Source organism: Sinocyclocheilus rhinocerous, unplaced genomic scaffold (genome assembly GCF_001515625.1).
Source record: "Sinocyclocheilus rhinocerous isolate Xijiao unplaced genomic scaffold, SAMN03320098_v1.1 scaffold192, whole genome shotgun sequence".
Classification (NCBI taxonomy): Eukaryota; Metazoa; Chordata; class Actinopteri; order Cypriniformes; family Cyprinidae; genus Sinocyclocheilus; species Sinocyclocheilus rhinocerous.
In genome coordinates this window covers 1,393,759-1,404,441 of record NW_015627892.1, presented here as the reverse complement: position 1 = coordinate 1,404,441, position 10,683 = coordinate 1,393,759, and the positions used below count along the sequence as shown (strand labels likewise).

Below are 10,683 nucleotides of genomic sequence, written 5' to 3'. Positions count from 1 at the left end.
TTTCCCCCCCCCCCCCTCTCTTTTTCCCTCTGCCATTCTTGTATGTTTGATCTCATTGCTCAAAGAATGCATGTGCAGATGAAGTCAAAGACAGGTTAGGAGAGGTTGCTTCAGTCCCTGGTGTGCTGGGATTTTAACACTTTTACAGAGCTTTTACAGCTCTGACAGCAATATCTGAATGAAATTTGTATTTGCATTTGTCAATGCTTTTGTATGTGCTTATCTGAAAAACTGTATGTTGGCTGTGCAGTCTTCAAAATGGCATATTTTTGGTGCTTCCACCTCCTGGCTCACCAGCCGGGAAAATTTAGATGCATCTCAGGCTTTCACAGTATGTTGTCGGAAATTATTCTGGGTGCTAAATAAACAGGCGGCATGTAATCATTAAAGCCATATTTTTCACCTTGAGTGTATTCAGAATAATTAGGAAATGTTCAGGCCTGCAGAAAATCTTTGTGCCAGCTGGTCGTCCTGCTGTCTTTCGTTTGATGAATGCACCGTAAATTGTTCACAGTGGGCTGCCGACTCTCCAGCGACCCTTGAGTCATCAGTCTTAGATTGACTGCTTTATTGCTATGTCTTTTACTTTAATCCGGTTTCTTATTATTGACCTTTCATTATTAAGTGGAACACACAGGAATAGTGGAGCTCACAGGATGCCTAATCATTGCCGTTCTTTTTGAAGGAGATGAATATCAGATGTGACAGTATGGCCACCTTGTTGACCTTCACTTTTGATTTCGTGTTTTCGCTTAGGACTGTGCGCATTGTTCGAGTCAACCGCAAACTGTCACAGTTTAAGAAAGAACAATCCCCTGAAGCCACTGCAGATCTCACAACGGCTGAAATAGAAACCTGGCCAGTTCCCACCTCTCTTATTCTTGTATTTCCTGTCTGTCTTTATTTGAAGATTCCAATTTATTTTATTTTCAGCATTGCTGCATTTTCTTTTTGAAGAGCAGGTCGTGTGCTTGGTGTGAGTCTGTTGTTCTTAATAGAGCAAGGGTTTTCAACCTGGTGTCCGTGATGTGATGATATATAAAACAAAGAATTCTTCAGTAATTTTAATGTAGGTTAATTAAATATAAAACACCCAACAACATGTTTTATGTGCCATTTATGAGTGTTTCTTTGAATATCTTTATATGATTTGATTCCACTTACCTTGCAAACTTTGCCAAATTTCAAACACAAAAGCATTGTTTTATCAGCCCGGTACCTTGTTTTAGGCCAAAAAAAACCTTGAGTGCTGTTAAAGTTCTTGCCAAGTCAGCCAATCAGATTACAGCTTGCCAGGTGAATAAAGCTTTTTCTGTTATTTAAGCAATATTTATCAGACAGTGAGTATACAGGCAGCAGACATCTGATGCTAAGACTAAGGTCTCCCTAGTGTCACATTTACATTGTCTTTCATGTGTGAAAATTTTTACCCTGGATGTGAGGCTGTCGGGACCTGTTTGATGTCCCCTTAGTGTGCATCTGTGTATTTGAGCGTTTTTTTAAAGCTCCCAGTTGCACACACTCCTGCCCCTCTGATGTGTGATTTACCATTTAATTGATTGGGCTCTTTGTATGTGAGCTGCTCTTTTAAAAAAAAGCTCTCTTTGAAAAACAGCTGGCGACTCTGGTGAGATAGAATTTGCAAGATAATGTGTATATATAGCAATAATAAATGTATGTGTGTTTTCTTAATATCTCCAGTACCGATAGCAGAACCGTTAACGTTTCTGCTTATCGATACACACACATCAGATTTTCTCCCAACTGTTCTCCTCCACTTAAGACATGAAGTGTGTTTAAGTAAATACTCTCCAAGCCGGCCAATTTGACCTATTTTTGTGTGTATTTGAAGTATATATAGCAATAATAAATGTATGTGTGTTTTCTTAATATCTCCAGTACCGATAGCAGAACCGTTAACGTTTCTGCTTATCGATACTCCGGTCTTTCATAATTTAGCCCCGGGACCGATTAAATACCGGGTTTCGGTACCCATCCCTACTCATGAGAGAGGTGTTTCCAGCAGGTACTGCTTTAACAAGACAGACGGCTCACAGGGAGGGAACACGCTTCTGATTAGTTACAAAAGCAGGGGTGCGGAGGTGAGACTCGGTGTCGTTGCACTTCTCTTTTGTCCGTGTTAAACGAGAATGCAGGGATTGGTGGTGTCACTAGCTGCGTTTCCATCCACCTATTTTTATGCGCATTTTGGAATATCGCATAAAAAAACGCTGGATGGAAACGCCAAGATGCACATAAATTCTAAAGATGCGCATAAAAAACTTATGCGCACATTTGAGTAGGATAAACGTTTTATCCGATAAGAAAAAATGCGCATAAACTATGATGGAAACACATTTTCTGAATAAATTCCTCCATGCGCATTGAAAAAGTCATGTGACTTTGCGCTATGAGACGGGATAACTTGACTAGCAGCGGACCAATCTCGTTCACAGCATCTATATGTTGTTATGGTCATTCTGAAAAGCCTGAGCATAGTCTGTCGTCAAAGTATTTCTGTATAATTGTCTTACACGACTGCATTCCCAAACAGCAGCATCCACCTCTGAAAGCATTGCCAGCATTTATTGTGTTACGTCTGCTCGCTCTGAGGTGCAAGTAATTTATATCATAGCCTATATGAAAATTATTATATTCAGTGGCTTCTCCTTTAGAGCCACAGTTTACCAGGAAGTGACGATTTTGTTCTCTTTGACTCGTTGGATGGAAACGGTGCTTTATTCGCATATGTTTTATGCGATATTCAGGTTTTGCGCATAAGTTTAATTCGAATCTTTGGTTGGAAACATAGCTAATGAAGCGATTGGAGTGTATCACGGCTGGGATAGAGATTTCTGAAGCTGTTGTTGAACAGTCTGCTTATTTGACATTCAGAAATTGTGTAGGCTGTGAGTCAACCAATGGTGTGATTTTGGGGTGGGGCTAACTGTTTGTTTCTGACCAATGGCAGATGGGGAGGGATTGCTTAAAAAATATATATATATAATTTACTCCCTCATGTCATTCCAAACCTGCATGACATTCTTTCTTCTGTGAAACACAAAAGTACTGAATTTAGTTATTTTTCACAATTTACTGCACATAAATAGTTAAATACACACAAAGTATTTTCAGAATGTTCATAGGCAAGTATTAGTTTTTGCTTTGGTATCAAAATGTGGCATCTCTCACCTCTTTTTAGACCCCATTGACTTTCAGTGTATGGACAAAAAGAGTTCAATCATTCTTCAAAATGTCTTTTTTGTGTTACACAGGTCACAAAGTCATACAGGTTTGGAACAACATGAGGGAATAAATAAATAATTATTATAATTGTTATTATCAACTGTTCCTTTAAAAACTAATTTTGTGTTAGTTTGTTTGACTTATTTAAGAATGGCTGATTATTTTGTTTTCTTCCATATAATTTAATGTAATTGCACTTTACAGTTTTTGAATCACAATAAGTTGGCAGGTCACTGTTTTTTCTAGCAAATTAGCTATTCAGTAAAGCCATTGTTATAATAGTTCCCTTCATGATTGCCCGACAGTTAAACAATCAGTGTGTTTCTTTTAAAGTTAACTTCCCTGGTGGGAACCTTCCAGAACGTCAATAAGAACCCCTTGTGTTGCTGTTACTTTGCCAAGCACCTCCTGACAGATGTCCATTCATCATATTGGCATACTGCAGAAAAACAAGCTAATTATTTTGACTTAAAAGCACTATTTCTACCCCTCTGAAGATGAGAGCTCCACCAGCATTGAAACATTAATGGATTGTTCATAATGAATAGCCATAATGAATAGTTCATAATGAATATTTCTATAATCTAATAGAAATTTAGATTATTCATTGTTCGCTTGATTAATGTGAACACATCCATCTTTCACTGCACATTCATCAGTGTCGTGTTTAGTCACTATTTAGTGTGGTATTTTTTGACAATATTCACTCATCATGACAGTAAAATAGGGCATTCTAAGTCAATATACTGCAGTATTTCCTCTCTCAATCAATAGAAAATATGGTTAACACCCGGTCATGCATGACAAAAAAATACCGTCATGTACCGTGAAACCGGTATAATTTTGAAAAATACCGTGATGTACATTTTTGGTCATACCGCCCAGCACTAGTACTGACCAGAAGAGAGGACTGAATTCAGCCATTTTGACTTGTTGAACTTCAGCCATTTCCATTTAAATCACAGATTGAACATATTCCTATTTGATGGGAATTAGTAACTTGTAATAAATAGTAATAGTTTTAAAATCAGTTTTAAAACTTTTTAATGCTTGTATAATGGTGCTTGTATAATGGCATTTTATTCACATCTCATTTTTATTATCTGTGTGTTGTTGTTGTCTCCATGTACTGGAAGCTTGTGACACTATAACAAATTCCTTGTATGTGCAAACATACTTGGCAATAAAGCTCTTTCTGATTCTGATAATTAAAGGCTTTTATAGGATGAGGACTTGATGTCATACAGTTACTGGGGGGAAAGTATGTGCACCCTTCATATTTATCTCGATTTCTGCATGCATTAAATTTAATAGACAAACACAGTCTTTTACAATTAACACACATTTTCATGTCTTTACTGAACATTCTACAGTGCAGGGTGTGAAAAAATGCAAACCCTTAGATTGAATAACTTGTAAACCCTCCTTTAGAAGCAATTACCACTTGAATTTTGTCAATTTTTCCTTTTACAGACTTTACAGGTTAGAAAATTCTTAGAATATCTTATATAAATCAATCTCTTGAGGTCACACTAAAGCATCTCAATCAGTTTGAGGTCAGGACTCTTCTGTTGAAGTCTTTCTGTTGTTGGTTTACTCCTGTGCTTTGTGTGACTGTCCTTCAGTTGACAGTCAGATGACCTTACATTCTCTTACAACATGTCCTGATAAACTTTTGAATTCACTTTTCCATTGATGCTAGCAAGCGATTCAGGCCCTGAGGCATAAAAGCAGCCCAAATCCATGATGGCCCCTCCACTGCTGTGCCTTTTTTCTCCTATATAGTGTCCCTACAAGGCTTTTAGAGACCCCTTTCAGTTTTCGGCAGGTCGACAGTTCTCAATCTCAGATGTTCACAACACTCTTATGCTTGAGGCTTGGTACACATCAGGCAATGCTTTTTGTGATTAGCAAACCCAGAATTTTAGGGCAGTGCTGAACAACACCACCAATCTCTCCTCACTGACTGAACGCAAGGTTAGTTGAACTTAAGATTACCTGAGTAGTCATTAGCCTAGGTGTTGACATACTTTTTCCGCCCTGCAATGTGAGTGTTTTCACACTGTGTTCAGTAGACACAAGAAATGTGTTTTTGTTTGTGTTATTTGTTTAAACAGACTGTGTTGAAGGTCAGGTCAAAATTGATGAGAAATACAGTTAAATTGAAAGGGTTCACATAATTTAGATGATTGACTGAAAATTGTGACCAGCTTGCATTGTTTGCATGATCGTAGAGAATTTACTCTAAACAAGCCTCTCAGTCAATTTTTTTCTCCATAATCCCTCGCTTGCATCCAGCATGATGCAATCGCTTTACTGCTTCCTTTCAGTTGGTTACTACTACTCTCCCCTTCCAACTCTCAGAAATCAACAAATCATTCTTCACCCCACAGCACTTAGTTAGTTTTGCATTTTCAGCAGACATCAAGGCGATTTGGCAGGTACCCGACCATGTGTATGGAGTAGTGAGATGGCACACAGCAGCTTTCAGACTCTCTAAAATCCCTTCGACCTCAGTCAGAGATCCTGTGGGAGGAAAGTGTCCTAATGTCCCGCACGAATGTCGGGTGAGATTAAAGCTTCCCTGTGGTCCCCAACACTACTACAGTGCTCCTTTTAATGGAGCTTGAAAAATGCTTGAGACCATGATTTGGAGATCAAATGTGTGGTGTTGTATTTGTTTTTTTAGACGAAAACATTTTTCTTTTGGCAAAGAAAATTCCAAAAGTTAATATGAAGTCCATTCCTCTGTAATTACGAAGATAATAGCTTTTTAGACTCCCATTAGATGTGACATATTGTGTGTGGAGAGAAATCGTAAATAAATTCAACTCCTGTTTCCCTGAAGTACCTTTGGAACGATCGTCCTAAACTCCAAGCTCACCAGATGCTCCTTCAGAATTAGGGAAACGATAGCCTTTCGTTTAGAGACGCTAAAGAGAATCGTAAATAATGGTTCATTCCAGCAAAGCCCAAGCTAATTAGCGTAGCGCTGAGTCTCGACTCGCCGTCTGTGCCAGAGTCGCTGTACTTCAGTATCCGAGGAATCCCAGGAGAGCGAGGTAAACTGTGGTGAAGATCAAAGAGACTCATTCTAGGTGTCATTATTTGAATGAAAAAGGGTGTCTGTGCTTTTTCTGGCTATAGGAGAGAGAGAGACATCGACTATCCAGAGTGTTGTGCTGCTGCTCATGCATTTAAATGCCTCTCATAACACACTGAATCTGCCTTGTGCAGTCAGTGTTTGGGGAAAATCTGAGGAGATTGAGGTGACAAAAAGCTGAGGAAGACGTATCTGCTGACTCACCTCTGATGATGCTTTCCCGCCCTTTGTGACCTGGAGTGTGTATTTACTGTGAAAAATATATACAAGGAAAAGGCTGCTGGCTGTAATTGCACACTTCCACCACTTCCAACAGTGGAACAGCAGCTGGTTTTTATACTGTGGGGATTTAGACGAAAATTTTCTCCTTAACATGTGCAATGACTAAGCTCTTTAACTTTGCTGACCTGGCATTCTCAGCTCCTCTCCGTGAGTGTGTACTTAGTAGTACTTAAAAGGGAAGGCCTATCACTATTGCTCATACCTTGGGTTATGGATTTTTTTACAAACCCCTAACCCTAAGTATTAAACTTCTTAAGTTGTCCTGCACAGTGCTCAAATCGTGGCATGCTGTGCTGTTACTTTTCTAAGACATTTTAAGCATGTTAGACAATAAAACTGTTTTAAAAATCCCATAAATTCATGTTAAAGGTGGCACCCAAGCCATATCTAGTAACCAAAACATCATAGAGACTTGAGGCTGTACTCGTTTGACTTCAGCCAGTAAGAAACACCCTAGAAACCACATAGCAATGCTCTGGCATTTTTTTTTTTTTTTTCTTTTTTTTTTTTTCAGAAAATGTAAAACTATACACATGCCCAATAACGTGGGCTCTAGCAGGCTTGATATTTCGGAGGCCACTTTGTTCCTATCTCTCGAAAACAGAAGAGAGAGACTGGACAGTCGTCCACGCTCTCCTTTGGGGTTTATCTAGCCAAATGTCAACCCAAAGCCCCTGAAATCAAACTCAACCCTGCGTCCCATTATGTAACTCCAGCTAGAGAGTCATTAAATTGTATTCATACATTTGCTAATCTTCCATCTACAGCACCTCTCTTGCCCTGAGCAGCACTATCTTTTACATAAGAGACGTTCCCATGCTAGATAGAGAGAAAAGAACACTATATCTAGATTAATTGGGACACTGTTAAAAATACTTTAGGATGATATTGCGTCCTGGTTCAGTTTAAGCTCTCCAGAGCTGTATCATATGACCTGTAGCCCTTAGATTTCAAGCCTGAATTTGAGTCCGTCTCCTTTTCTGCCTCGTGATAAAATAGACTTTTTATTTCCTCGCGTGTGACAAACCGTTGCCTGCAGATGTGGTTTCGAAGGCATGAGCTGCAACGTTGATTGATGAAATTCCATTTCTGATGTGAATCCAACAGCAGAGGGAATCTCATTTAACAAGACAGACATATTGAAGTGATTACAACAGAAGAGAATGGCCAATTATGCTTCTGCCAGACCCAATATTATGCTGCGAAACAACCAGTATTTTTGATTAGCGCTATTTCTGGGGTGGAAGGAGTGAAGAGGAGCTATTAGGACCACGGATAAAAAAGACACAGGCACTGCTCTGGGGAGCCGTTCACATACATAGTAACATTGCTTCCTTTCACATGGAGACATACACTGATGGCAAAAACCTTTCTAAATTGGATACGGTCCTCGAGACCGTTCGAAGCCAGTTGTGGCTCTATTGATTGGGGCAGATGCGCAAATTTAGAAAGCCACTGGGACCACCTTTCATCTCAAATGTGTCGTAATATTGTCCGGAGTAAGCAGCCTGATTGGATTTTGCTCATTAAAATGGCAGTTTTCTTTCATGTGCCCATCTGAGTTGTGCTTCAGGTCTCGTGTGTCTAATCCCTGTTCCCTTGTTGTGTCTCTACAGCCATTGGTGTCCACCCTTCACATGAGTGGCATCCCTAAACACACGTCTCGTATACCAGGATTTGACTACCAACCCTTGGAAAGTGCACTAACAAGGAGTGCAAATGCCCCTGCATCTCATGTGACCACTTCTTCCTCCTCGTCTTCCTCCCGTGTGCCTGAAAGGGAGCGGGATAGGGATCGGGATCGAGACAAGAGGAAGAAGAAACACAAGAGGAGGTCTCGGTCCAGGTCCCGCTCCAGATCCAAATCCAAAACCAAGCACTCTTTGCCCAGTGCCTATCGAACCTTCAGGAGATCCAGGTAATGACTTGGGAGTTGTAACATATATTTCCAGCAACGATTTAAGCTGTTAAAAAAGAGCTTGTTAATTGCTAATGGCATGTACCTAGGGCTACATTTACTGAGATGTAATTATGTTTTTAAACTGCCTTTTCCACCTTTTTATCCATCCAAAAATTTTAATCTAAGTGGCCTTTTAAGTTAAATGTAAAATGTGGTTTTAGGGCTTAAAAGTTGGAATTAATCATTTGAACATTTCACTTCTTAAACCTAGAAGTACAGTTGTAGGAAAAAGTATGTGAACCCTATGTTTTCCTTTGAATTTCTGTATAAATTGGCCGTAAAATGTGATCTGATCTTCAACTAAGTCACAGATCTGCTTAAACAAATAAAACACAAACAATAAGTAGTTTTTATTGAACACACAGGGTAAACATTCAGTGCAGGCTGGAAAGAGCATGTGAAACCTTCAATTTAAAGGGACAGTTCACATTTCTCACTTACTCACCCTCATGTCGTTCTAAGCCTGTCTGACATTTTTCGAAGAATGCTATTTTGAAGAATGTTGATAACCGAGCATTGACTTTCATTATATGGATTAAAAAAAAAAGACTCAGACATTCCTCAAAAATATCTTCTTTCAGGTTCTTCAGGAAAACTAAGATCATACAGGTTTGGAACAATGTGAGGGTGGGACAATAGTAATAGAATTTCAATTTCTGTGAACGCTTTAAATTTAGGGTCTGTGTGCACCAAATGACTCCTGTAATTGCAGCTCAGATTTTCAGATAGGAAAATCAGGAAGAATGTAGGAGTAATTGTGACTTAGTTGAAGCAGAAAAACTTTAATGATCAGTGTTTGCAGAAATCAATAGTAATAGTCCAAAGGTTCACATACTTTTTCCTGCATCTATATGAATAAATACATCTGGGGAGAGTGGTTTGTCAAAAGTTTTGTTCCCAGAAACTTGAGACAAGGATGCAATACCCCACCTCTAAACTTTTGTTCACCCCTCCGCCGCCCTTGTTATTTAACAACCCTCTACATTGCGAGTAAATCACTTGCATATGCGACTAAATCTTCATTCTGGGCGACTAAATGATGTCTAATATTAGCCAATGGCTAATAAATTCTCAGATTTTACTCGCCAGTGTGTGAGTTGGAGGCTGAGTATATGATTAGCACAGATATATTTTAACTCACAGAACTCCCTGACTGAGCGCTTCAGAGTTTCACTCTCCGTCAAGCGATCTGTGATATTTTTCAGTTCGTTTGAATGGATGCGCAGCGCACCTGTGTTTGTGTATTTGTCGTAAAGTAAGCTCTAGTGTGAAGGCGCACGACTCGCCGTCGCTTATCTCTCACAAGCGTCGTCCTCTTTATTGGAAATCAAGGCCAATTTGTCATTATCCGCTGCTGAAGTTGCAGTAATTACAGTCCCCTCATCATGCCTGCCCTGACACGCCGTAATATAATTTCTGGAGATTAAATCATTTCGACCCCAGCATTTAAATCACTTCCAGTATGTAAAAGGCCTCTCTTTCTTCTTTCTCTCTTTCTCCATCTTTCACAATCTCTGGGTCTTTTTTCTTGGTTATATTTCCATGCAAACTTGCCAAACAAGGGCAAAAAGTGTGGCTATAACTCCGATGAACTTGTTAGGTGAAATATCGGAAGGAGTATAATCGCTTCCTCTAATACGAGATAAGGAATATATATATATATATATATACACATATTTATTAGCAGTAGTAGCATTGAGTCTTAAGACTGCTAAATAGTAATATATTCTGACAGTTTAACGTTAAACTAAACTTTTATTTTGACGGGTTGCCGTGAAGAACTTCCAGCTGCTGTGTATGTGATATGACGGTAGATTTCTCAAATGAAACGGTAAATGCTAATGAAGTGACTCTCAGAGCAGCTGGAGATGACATTCGTGTTCATTTCATCATATAGTGAGACGGCAGAAGCTGAAAACACTGCGAGCGTAATCCGCGCTTTAGTATGTGTAGTGTGCACAAAACAGTGCGCCGCACCATCTGCCATTCATTCATTGCGGAAATCATGGTGCCTTATGCGTGATATCAAATGCTTCCGCAGATTTATAGTATTACTATAGCATTTCACCTGAGCATTGCGAATCACGCGTAT

General features: G+C 39.3%; 1 protein-coding gene across 2 annotated transcripts in view; it reads left to right on the top strand.

Moving 5' to 3' along the window:
* Window positions 1-10,683, top strand: part of sfswap (splicing factor SWAP) — a 121,013-nt gene that overhangs the window by 92,832 nt on the left and 17,498 nt on the right. For both annotated transcript variants that reach the window (XM_016548269.1, XM_016548270.1), the window contains exon 14: window positions 8,248-8,549. In XM_016548269.1, the coding sequence (XP_016403755.1) occupies window positions 8,248-8,549 (302 nt within the window). The remainder of the gene's footprint in view (window positions 1-8,247; window positions 8,550-10,683) is intronic.